Raw genomic sequence first — 12,199 nt, 5'->3', positions numbered from 1 at the left:
TTGCCTCACTACAAATCCTTCCCGGGGCAATAGACACTGTATCTGGATTGATGCTAACTTGTGTTTCTCATTGGTTTTTCTTCTGTTTAATTCCAGATCTATTAAGAACCCTCTAACTGCCCTCAAGAAGACAAGTGCTAGAAGGATTGCCTGAACACAGGAGCCTAGGATCATTCGGATTCCTGCTATAAAATTAAAGCATGAGTCCCACCCTGGCTTGTATTGTCCCCCTGGGATTAGCATTTTTAATATGTCAAACGCAGGGTTTTTTCCTGCCTAATGCCACTCATTTGGAGAAGCTTCTGAGTAAATACCAGAACGACCAGCCTCATTCCAGAAGCAAGAGAGCCATCCCCAGGGCAGACAGGGAAGAGATACTAATGCTTCACAACAAACTGAGAGGTCAGGTCTACCCATCAGCCTCCAATATGGAATACATGGTAAGCCTACCTTTTTGTAGCCAATGAAGAAGGGCTGGGAGTGATGACCCTGTTTCACTCTCTTTCCAACTCTTCTGCTGGTGTTTTTCTTAAAAGTGATCATCGATCTCATTGTTGATTTGTGACTTTTTTTTTTCAGGATCCTTTATCTTCTAAGCATTTAACACAATTGACTCTTGGAAACTCTCCTCCTTTGTCCTCAGTAACACTGAAGTCTCCTCATTCTCTTGGTGCCTCTTTGCCTCTTTCTTTTAATCATAATTTCAAGATATCTCTTGTTATTTTCATATCTGAATATGGTTCTCTCCTTGACACTTCCATATAATCTTCACCCCCTCCCCCCAGACTATTCTTTTTGGCCGTTTCCCTGGTCTTAGCACTCATTTCCTCTCTTCTAGTTCCTACCTTTTCCTTATAGAATATTATTCACTCAGTAGAATTTTTCCACATTTTTGTGTGCCATTCTTCTCAGGATGATGTTTGTAAATAAATAAAAATAGTGTGTTAATTTTAATTTTTAAACCCTTACCTTCCATCTTAGAACCAACACTTTGTATTGGTTCTAAGGCAGAGGAGTGGTAAGGGTGGGCAATGGGGGGCAGTGACTTGCCCAGACTCACCTACCTAGAAAGTATTTGAGGCAAGATTTGAACTCAGGACCTCCCATCTCTAGGCCTGGCTCTCTGTCCACCAAGCCACCTAGCTGTCGCCTCTCTTTTATATTTACTTCAAATGTCAGAACTGAAAGGAACCATAGAAATCGTCAGACCAACCTCTTTCTTTTACTGATGAGGAAACTGAGGTTCAGAGAATAAAAGATATTACTTCCTCCAATTGCTGCTCCTTTTCCTTTTCATCCACACCTTGAATAGACCTGGAGAATGGACAAAATTAGAATCAGACAGAGGAGAAGTGGATTGGTGGCCCCATCCAAAGGTCTCTCTCTGTCTCTCTCTCTGTCTCTCTGTCTCTCTCTGTCTCTGTCTCTCTCTGTCTCTGTCTCTCTCTGTCTCTGTCTCTCTCTGTCTCTCTCTCTCTCTGTCTCTCTCTCTCTCTCTCTCTCTGTCTCTCTCTCTCTCTCTCTGTCTCTCTCTCTCTCTCTCATTAAAAAGGGTTTTCTTTCTTTCTTTTTTGGCCCTGAAATTCCTGACAGTGTATGGTAGGTCTTACTGCAATAATCCTTAGGAAAACTTGCTTCACAAAGAGGAAAGTGAAAAACAGGAAAGTAAAGACAGTGAATGCTGTATGAGCTCCATGTCTGGTCTTCTTGAGCATTAGTCATTCTGGCCTCATTAGCTAGAAGCAGGGATCCTTAGAATTTTTATTTCACACCTCGATAATGGGCAGTGGCCTGGACAAGGAAGAATGGTCCTGGTTAGGCTCTGATCAAGGAAATAGAAGGCCCCACCAGAAAGATGTTTTCATTGGCCAGAGGGTTTAACCCCACCCCAACTGTCCGATATTCCTTGGACGGCTTATTGAGAACAGTTACTGTTTTTTCCTTAACCTTTTCTAGTGGCTTTTCCTGAAGGATTTAGGACACTAAAGGGAAGCTTAAATGCCACAAAGGAAGAATTTTGGTATAAATTAGTGCCACTTGCAAAAGCCATAATTGCCTTTTGTGCCCTCCCTCCCAATTAACTTAATATTCCCTTGGTTTTATTTTAATGCCTGATCCTTGAACTTTTGAATCCTATGATTCAGTTGGCAAAACTTGGCTTCAGCGTAATGAGCCCTCCTAGTGCTAAGAGGCCCCGAGACCATCAGAAGCAGGCTTAGCACCTTGTCTTAATGATGCAGAAAACTCAGGGAATCATGGGATTTAGAGGTGGAAAGGATATTAGAGGTCATCTACTCCCCACCCTGGCAGAGCCCCAAGGGAATCAGTTGATGGGCTCAGGATCTTATAGGTAGGAGAGGGCAGAGCCTGGATTCAAACACGAGTCCTCTGATGTCAAAGATAGTCCATAGTTCCCAGCACCACCATTAGAGACGGAATAGTCTAACCCTTTAATTTTTTGCAGATGAAGAACCTGATGAGTTCCCTTAAGGGCAAAAAGGCAGTTAGGTAGAGAGCTGGAATTTGGATCCGATGCCCTGACTCCAATCCAGGTCTCCCTTCCACCATATTCCTCAGCCTCAGGCAGTTTGCTCCTACTTACATAAAAGACCAAGCCTGGAGTCAGGAAGACCTGAGTTCAAATACAGCTAGCAGTGTGACTCTGGCCAAGTTTGCCTCAGTTTCCTCATCTGTTAAATGAGTTGGAGAAGGAAATGGCAAATCACTCCAGTATATTTGCCAAGAAATGGGGTTGTAAAGAGTTGGACATGACTGGAATGACTGCAAAAAGATAAGACAGAAGAAAAAGAGACATCCAGAAACCTCACTGCTAATTTGTGAGGAGGTAATAAAATTGCTGAGCCTTAGCCAAATGCTTTTTTTGCTTCCTCCTCCTTCCCCCTTATCTCCATGACCTGACTTCCCTGGCTTCCTACAGGTCCTAGCTAAAGTCCTGTTTTCTGCAAGATGCTTTTCCCCAACCTGCTTTAGCTTAGGGTTTTCTCCCTGTGCTTCTCTCCAGGTTATCCTCTTTGTAAATGGTTGTTCACATATGGACTTCCCTATTAGACTGTGAGTTCCCTGAGATCAGGGACTGGCTTTGCCTTCCTTGTAATCCCAGCACAGTGCATGGTTCGTGTTGTTGCTGAGTTGTTTTCAGTCATGTCTGAAACCCTATTTGGAGTTTTCTTGGCAGCCAGTTGTCATTTCTTTCTCCAGCTCATTTGACAGATGAGGAAACTGAGGCAAACAGGGTACTTGTCCAAGGTCACACAGCTAGTATGTGCTTGTGGTCACACTTCAACTTGGGAAGATGAGTCTTCTTGACTCTAGGTCTAGAGTTTTGTGCACTATGGTGCCATCTAGCTGCCTTAGGCTTGGTGCATAGAAGGTGCTTAATAAATGCTTATTGACTTAGAAAGGAATTTTTGACATAGTCATAGATTAAAGGAGAATAGATCTACAAGATCCCTTGGCCTGATTCCTTTATCTTATGGACTAGGAAATCCAGACCTAGAGAGAGGATGGCCTAGATTTAGAGTTAAAGTGGAGGAACCCTTCATGCATGGTCTAATTAATTTAGAGGCAGGGCTAAGAATAAAACTAGCAATATATTGGACTTAAATGATTACAATTCAAAAGCTACTTGTGGTAGTTTAAAGCTACATTTTATTTTGTTAACAATATTTTATTTTTTTCCAATTACACATAAAATCATTCTTTCCCTCCTCTTCTCTTCCCTCTCTTCCCTTTCCGAGACAGTAAACAATCTGATATAGCTTTTACATGTGCAATCATGTAAAATATTTTTGCATAGTAGTCATTTTGTGGAAGAGATCTCAAACTGATAAAGAAGAAGAAAGAAAGTGAAGAATAGTAGGCTTTGGTCTGCATTCAGACTCTGTCGGTCCTTTCTCTGGAGGCATATGGCATTTTTCATCACGAGTCTTTGGGATTATCTTGTATCATTGTATTGCTGGGAACAGTTAGGTCATCCACAGTTGTTCATTAAATAATATTGCTGTTGCTGTGTACATTGTTCTTGGGGTTCTGCTCATTTCACTTTGCATCAGTTCATGTAAGTTAAAAATGAATTTTTAAAAGAATAATCATTTGAAAAATATCCTCTTTAGGTGGTATGCTCACCCATTTAGCAAGTATGTATTATTGAACTTTTTGTTCTGGGTCCTGGGCTGGGTGTGGGGACACATGATTGACCCAGACGGAGTCCCTACCCTTGGAAGCTTATGGTTCAGATTAGAGTAACAAAATATGAGCTATCAAAGTTTCAAATACTATTCAAGACATTAATGGAATGGAGCTCACAGAGCAGCATATCATAAGTACAGGGCAATGAAGATTTGAATCTAGGACTTGAATTTGCCAACAAAACCAGTCCTTCTCTGACTAGAAATGAGAGTTTAAGACTAAATTAGTAGGATTAGGCTAGGATAGGAATAAGAAAGAAATAAGCATTTTTAAAGCATCTACTACTTGCCAGGAATTGCACTAAGTATTTATAAATATTTCCTTTGATCCTCACAACTGGTAGATGGTATCATCCCCATTCTATAGTTGAGGAAATTGAGGCACTGGGGATTTGCTGAGTCACATCATAAATATTTGAGGTCAAGTTTGAACTCAGATCTTCCTGACTTCACACTCAGAACTTTAGCCATTAGGTCACCTAGCTTAGCAACCCAGGGACTAGATCTGTGTTGGATGTAGAAACTTCCCTCTATCAATGAAGGTCAAGTTCCTTACCTTCAGCTTAATAACCTTGCAAGTTGTCTAGAGCATTGAGAAGTTAAATAACCTGTCCAAGGTCATACAGACTGTAAAAGTCAAAAATATCTAAGTTAAGGTTCTGGTTAAATACCAGGTGAGTGGTTCTAGAGGCTAGAGAAATTGGGAAGAGGTCAAGATCAGAAGAGTTGTTATAAATCAGAAAGTTGATTTAAGTTCTGTGGAGAAGGTGAGAATTAAGCTGGGCAGAGAGGAAGCAGGAAGGGTAATGGCTCAGGGCTTTCTTTTTAATTTGCTCCTGTCAAAGTAATGGGTTTGTAACACTGCTGTTCAGGATTAATAACAAGGAATTCCATAGTTCTCTTTTGACAAGGTTTTGTTATAGACCAGATGTCCCCTTCGTCTTATACACTCTCGAGTGAGAAGGCTGCCAAGACCAAAAATATCCTTCAAGTCCCTTCGTTTCTTTCTCCTTTATTAGGTTATTTCTCTAGTGGTTTTCTTCCCTCCCCCAAGGAATAGTAGTAAAGGTTATGGACCACGGCCAAAAGTTAGCAAAGTCCACTTTGATAATGAGCCGAAGGAAAAAATAAACAGCAATTTCTAAGAAGTCTGTGGCCCTTAAGGTTGGCTCAACTAGTTGAAGGAACCAAGACTCCACCCTGCCTTCAGAGTTTGAAAAGGGATTTCCATTTTTGCCCACATACCCCCACTGCAGGAGTGGGCTGGAAGTGAAGTGGCTTGCTTGACCCTACTGCAGGAAGATTTCAATCATTTGGGGAAATGTTTTAAATGGAGAGACAAGTAGGATCTTTTTCTGGGCTGGACGCAGATTAGCATAAGGCAAAATCGTGTCTGCCTATGTGTTAGAAGAATGGTGGCAGACATTGATGGTATTTAAGGTTTTTGAGGCTTGTTATGGACATTATCTCATTTGAGCCCCACCATAAACCCGGGAGGTGAGGACTATTGGTATTATTATCCTCAATTTACACTTAAGGAAACTGGGACTGGTTCGAGGTCCCCCAGCTCCTTAGCAGAAGAGTTGGGACTTGAACCTAAACCTTGCCTGACCCCCAGTCTCCTAAGCTCTGATGCCTCTCTAATTGCTGGACTACTGCCTTCAGTTTGTTTCAAAGTGATTGGAGATTGAGTATTAAGTGAATAAAAGGGGAGGGAAAAGAACAGTGGCAGATAATGGAATATAGGAAAGATGAGACTGACTACAAGCATTCTGATGAATGAATCTCTAAACCAGAGGCAGTATGGGACAGTATAGAGATCGTTGAACTAGGAGATGGGAGATCTGGGGTCAAGTCTAGTTCTGCCACTCACTAGCTGGAGGGGAGATGTTAGCTGGTGGATTTCGGAGTTGGAAGGAACCTTAAAGAGGGTCTAGTCTAACCCCTTCTTTTTATAGATGACGAACCTGGAGCCCATCAAGGCAAACTGACCTGTTTAATGTTACATAGCCAGGAGGTACAAAGCTGGGATTCTAACCTAGGTCCCTTGGCTCCACAGTCACCAGTAATCCTCAAAATTCATTCCCCCAGATGATGTCTAGGAACTTTGCCAGCCCTGACAGTGTGAGAGTCCAAGAGAGGGAATTTCAGCCTTGTAGACTGTGTAGAGTCAGGCATGTAGGAAAAGAGACCCTGGATTTTCCAATTATTTTAAGCTTCATCTAAATCCATGAAAGGACCTTGGTTGGAGGATGCCTGAAAAAACAGAATTGCATGAACCTCTGTTTACACCCATTACCAATGACTTGAAAGTAGCTAAGCTAAACCTGAGGGATGTTTATTTCTTAGGCAGCCAGATAGCTCAGTGAATGAAGCACTAGACCTGGAATCAGGAAGTCTTGAGTTCAAATTTGGCCTCAGACACTCACTAGCTATGTGGCCCTGGGCAAGTCACTGAATCTCTATTTGCCTTAATTTCCTAGAGAAGGAAATGATAAATCACTCTAGCATCTTTGCCAAGAAAATTCCATGGACTGTTTTGACCATGGGGTCACAAGAAGTTGGACAGGACCGAATGACAACATTTTTTTCTTATATGGAGCATTTCCAACAGGGCTCCCTCCTTCTGCAATGGGAATCCTGTACCCTGGACTCTGGCAGCTGTCTCCTCAGATGGGGGAGTAAGAGCCTCCCTGAGCATGGTGTAGGGAAAAGTGCACTGGATTTGGATAGGGTAGATAAGCAGCATAGTTTATAGAGGACTGTACTTAGAGTCAGGAAGACCTGGGTTCAAATCCTGCCTCAGTTTTCTTAGCCTCAGCTTCCTCATCTCTAAAATGTGGATATTAGCACCTAATTCACAGGTTTCAATCAATAGATTTTTATTAACACAATATGCCAGGCACTGTGCTAAGTGCTAGGTTGTTGTGAAGATCAAATGAGCTAATATATGTAAAGTGCTTTGTAAACTTTAAAATTCTTTCTCTTCCTCCTTCTCCTTCTTATAAAGGACCTGAATTAGAATCCAAGTTCTGCTACACACTATGGACTAGTCATCTCTTCCCTAGACCTCAGTTTCCTCATCTGTAAAATAAAAGGGGTTAGACTAGGTGGTCTCCAAGATGCTTTCCAACTTAAAACCCTATAATCTTCTTTAGCTTCTCAGATAATGACCCTAACAATAGGAAGGGCCTTGTGATACTGCCCTGTAGATCTGATTTGCAAAAAAACCAATTTTATGTGTTTTATTCTTCTGAAGAACCCAGCTATGTATGACTCAAAGCAAATGACTTACCATCAGCCAAAAGACGCATATAGCAGTCTTCTCTGGGGAAGAGAAATGGCCCCTGTTGAGTTTATTCATTATCTTCTTTCCTGATGAATTATGGGTTCTTTGACCTTTCTTGGAGAAGGAAAATAGCCATAGACTTATCTTTAGCCTAGGGTCTCTGTTCTTTGCCTAGGCCCCTGTCCAAACCACAGCAGGTTCTGGCAGTATGGAAAGAAGGGAACCAGTGACTTACAAATCAAAGACTGATTTCCTTGGTACTAACTTTCAAGATCTCACACGTCATAAGGGAGTGGTTTATTGCTAGCTCTGGTATTCTTCCATGAAAATGACTTTATTTGGAATCTTTATTTTTCCCTTTTAAAAAATGTTAAAAGGCAGCTTCCTCCTTTGAGCATGTTTAGATGTGGTAGTGCATGGCGTTGGACTTGTAAAGCGAGAACACTTATGAGCTATAAAAGATAATGGAATTTTAGGGTTGAATTCTTAGGCTTTTGAGCTCTGCCAGTCTAACTGCTTATTTTATAGATGTGAAACTGAGACCTAGATGGCTGACAAGCCCATCCACTGAAAATCACATAGTGAGTGGGAATGGAATGATAGAATGAGCGCATTTTTCATTTCAGGGATATATGACAGAAATTGTTGCCGAATTTTATTGTCTCTTGTCTGTCTGTTCCATCCATTTTACTACTTTTAGGGAAGGCCTACCTGTGACAATACTGTACTTTTCTGATTAGAGCAGCTAAAAAGGGGTCCAACAAGCTCCATAAAATGGATTCTCTAGAGATCCAATTTCACCCTGGGGTTGGATGATTTATCCATGTCACAAGAAATCACCATTTGTCTTTGCCTATTTTTTGGTCCTTCTTTCTCATGTAGACCTGGGATGATGAGTTGGAAAAGTCAGCAACGGCCTGGGCCCAGGAATGTATCTGGGAACATGGACCTGCCACCCTCCTTGTGTCCATTGGTCAGAATCTGGCAGTCCACTGGGGCAGGTAAGAACTAGAAAACATCATTCAGGTGGTTTCTATGATCCTTTAGTTTAGCTCCCCCTGGTTTGATGAGGCAGGAGATTGGATCTGTCTGTAGGCCATTTAGTTTGGTTTTGTTTTATCACATCATCATGCAGGTAGGTGGGATGGTACCACAAATCAAATGCTGTTGGTCAAGGAAGACCTCTAGAGAATGGCGACCCAGTATTTTCCATTAGTACTATTGGAAAACAGCTCTGGGTGCATGGCCGATCACACTGTGGCTGCAGGGTCATCTTCACACATAGCAAGCTCTGCTCCTTCATCATGGATGTGTTCCTGGAGGTTAGTTGGGTTGACTGATGGGACAAATGCTCTTATTGGCTGATCAGGAAGATGAACATTTCAGGGATGGGCTGAATGAGTTTCATCATTTTAGATCCTGAAGGAGGATTCTCTCTGCCCTTAGGAGGATGAACAAATGAATATTAATAGCATGAGAAGCCACAAAGATGACCGTTCTCAGTTTCTAGCCTTATCTCATGTTACTACAATGGAAAGAGCATTGGTTTGGAAGTCAGAGGACCTGGGATCAACACTTACCTTTGTATGACCCTAAGCAATGTCCTCACCTTTCTGGTCCATGGTTTTCTCATCAGGCTTGAACTAGATTGCCTTGAAGGTCCATTTCAGTTCTAAATCTATACTCCTATTTTCTTTCTGGATATTCTAAAATAGACCAACCAATAGCCTGACCAATAGATTAGACTGTCCAACTTCAGCTCCTACAAACATAGCCTGTGCTCTCCCCATTGGCCCATGATGTTCTCTGTGTCTGGGATATTTTTCCTCCCCCTTCTTATCTGCTGAATTTCTATACCTCATTTGAAGCCCAACTTATAGGAGGTTTTCCCTAATTCACCTCCCACTTTAGTGGCCAATGGTTCTCTTCAAATCCTGTATCGTACTTGAGTTTTGCAATTCTCTAATGTGCTTGTAAAATCTCAGGTGTTATAGTGATGTGTATGCCTCTGCATATCTCCCTATGCCATTGGACATTTCACGAGGAGCTTGTCTGAACTTTGAATTGCCCTCAGGAGCTAGCACAGGGCTCTGAAAAGAGCAGGCACCAAACACATGTTGGTATTTTTCCTTTATACTCTACCTTTTTTAGGTTGGACTTTTAAATGGCTTTTAAAAAAATGTTAAGTTAGAGATTTGCTTTTATTTGAAGCCCAGATGTTATTTTCCTTCCTTTCTGTGCCTCCTCCTCATTTCCAGCTCTGGAGTTCCACATTTGGTGAGGGGGTGGAGCTTGCTATGTTTTCACAGTTAATCTTAATTGCCTATCACAATGGTAATCAAGGAGTCAACAAACATCCACTTTATTTATTTATTTATTTATTGCAGGCAGCAAAGGATTTATATATTTTTTAAATGATATTTTATTTTCCCAATTACATGTAATATGAATTTTCAACATATGTTTTCCAGAATTATAAGATCCAAATTGTCTCCCTCCCTTCTTTCCTTGCCTTTTCTAAAAGATGGCAAGCAATTTGATCTGGGTTATACATGTGTTATCAAGCAAAGCATACTTCTATATTGGTCATTGTTGTATGAGAATACTCATGTAAAATCAAAACCTCCAAATAAAAACATAAATAAATGAAAGTGAAGAATTGCAAGCTTTCCTCTGTATTCTGACTCCAACAATTCTTTCTCTGGAGGTGGAAAGCATTCTTTGTCCTAAGTCCCTCAGAATTGTTCTGCATCATTGTAGTGCTGATAATAGCCAAGTCTATTACATTTGATCATTCCACAATAATGCTGTTACTGTGTATAGCTTTCTCCTGGTTCTGCTTATTTCACTCTGCATCAGTTCACGTAGGTCTTTCCAGTTCTTTCTGAAATCATCCTGTTCATTATTCCCCATAACACAATAGCATTCCATCCCCATCATATACCACAGTTTGTTCAGCCATTCTTTCATTGATGGACATCCCCTCAATTTCCAATTCTTTTGTCCACAAAAAGAGCTGCTATAAATATTTTTGTAAGAACAGGCCCTTCCCACACTTTTTCTTTTATCTCTTTGGGATACAAACTGAGGAGTGATATTACATGATCAAAGAGTACACATAGTTTTATAGCCCTGAGGCATAGTTACAAATTTCCCTCCAGAATGTCAAGAAATATTCATTAAGCATTTATTATATGCCAGAAACTCTGATAAGTACTGGGAATGGGAAAGGAGGCAAAAACCCAAAGAGCTTTCATTGCAAAGTTTCATGATGTTTCTTACAGAGAATCAATATAGCATCTTGAGGGCAGCTAAGTAGCATAGTGGATAGAGAGCCAGATGTGGAGTCAGGGGGATCTGGATTCAAATCTGGCCTCAAACACTTTCTATCTGTATGACTCTGGTCAAATCACTTAACTCCCTGTTTGCCTACCCCTTGTCACTTTTCTGTAGAGTTACTAAGACAGAAGATAGAAATTTTTAAAAAAGTTGAATCCCGGGAGAATAAGCAGCTAAGAAGAGGATTGGTATTTGCCCAGAAGCTCAGCATGTATCTTATTTTTTGAACTGGTGTTCAGTAGAGATGGAATGTCTTTGGAAGCATCACTGACCACCACCATAGCACTCTTGGTACCAGCAGTCATTGTTACAAGACCTCTAAACCGCCTCATTCACCACATGGCTCTTAAATGGTCACTTCTTATTCTAGTTTTTCCTTTATTGAAACCACATTGTTTATACTTGCTGGTCATAGACCTCCCCCTCATCTCCACCCTTTGCAATATTTGCATACAGTTTATTTTCTTTTCTAGTAATATATCGTGCCAACCTAGCAAACAGGGAATGATTTGTCACTCTAAAGCAAGTGATTCCACCAGTTTCTGCTGAGAATAACTCAGCTGGTGTGTCTTACCTGACGAGGGTACAATAACAGGTCCTGGTTCTTCCTTTGGGACTCCAGTCTTAGAGTAGAGAAGAAGGTGGAAAAATTTAGATGAACGTGTACGTGTCAGTGATGTCGAGATGTGGATATTGGAAAGCTTCCAAAGACTTGATTAAATTTTCCAGTTTTCACCTGGGTTCTTGGTATCATATAAACAAAATGAGTAGCATTAATTATTCATTAGTGAGGTTTCTTAGCTGTGACTTTTAAATTTCTTTTTGTTCTGAATTCAATGAATACCAAGAGAGGAAAATATTTCCATATACCAAGTAGAACAGAATAAAGGATTATATATGAAACCACAAATCTCTATTATAGTTTGCTTTTTAAAAAGTATAAAGTAAATTCAACATGTCCTTTCAAAGCTGTCTTGCTCATTTTCTTCTTTTCCCTTCAGTGCATTTTAAAAAAATGAGCAGCCCTTATAGTCTGTCTTAGAATTAATATAAAGTATATTCCTTCTTTCCTTGGATGGAATTACTTCTAAAATCCTTTTCTGGTTCTCAATCTGTGTCTTTGTCCAATTTCCCTATTGTATAGATAAGTGTATTGAGGAGTAGAAAGGACCTAAGTTCACGTATTAAATGAATGACAGGACTGGGAGGAGAAACTAGGACTCTTGTCTCCTACTTAATGCTTTTTCCATCAATCGATATTTCTTCTTCGCCTGATGTGAATTGCTTTTGTTTTCCTTTTTCTTAACAAGAAGAGGGAAATTTCTTTCCTGTGTCCCAAGGGGTACTTCTTATATAATTTCTT

At 40.7% G+C, this 12,199-nt stretch overlaps 1 protein-coding gene across 1 annotated transcript in view; it reads left to right on the top strand.

The window, feature by feature from the left end:
* The first annotated feature begins 200 nt into the window (after positions 1-200).
* CRISPLD2 (cysteine rich secretory protein LCCL domain containing 2) overlaps positions 201-12,199 on the top strand; it is a 53,144-nt gene continuing 41,145 nt past the window's right edge. Inside the window, exons 1-2 of the mRNA XM_044659404.1 lie at positions 201-440; positions 8,380-8,498. Of these exons, the coding sequence (XP_044515339.1) occupies positions 201-440; positions 8,380-8,498 (359 nt within the window). The remainder of the gene's footprint in view (positions 441-8,379; positions 8,499-12,199) is intronic.

The sequence above is a fragment of the Gracilinanus agilis genome, chromosome 2, assembly GCF_016433145.1.
Source record: "Gracilinanus agilis isolate LMUSP501 chromosome 2, AgileGrace, whole genome shotgun sequence".
NCBI classification, from domain to species: domain Eukaryota; kingdom Metazoa; phylum Chordata; class Mammalia; order Didelphimorphia; family Didelphidae; genus Gracilinanus; species Gracilinanus agilis.
This window is presented reverse-complemented; position numbering and strand designations above follow the sequence as displayed.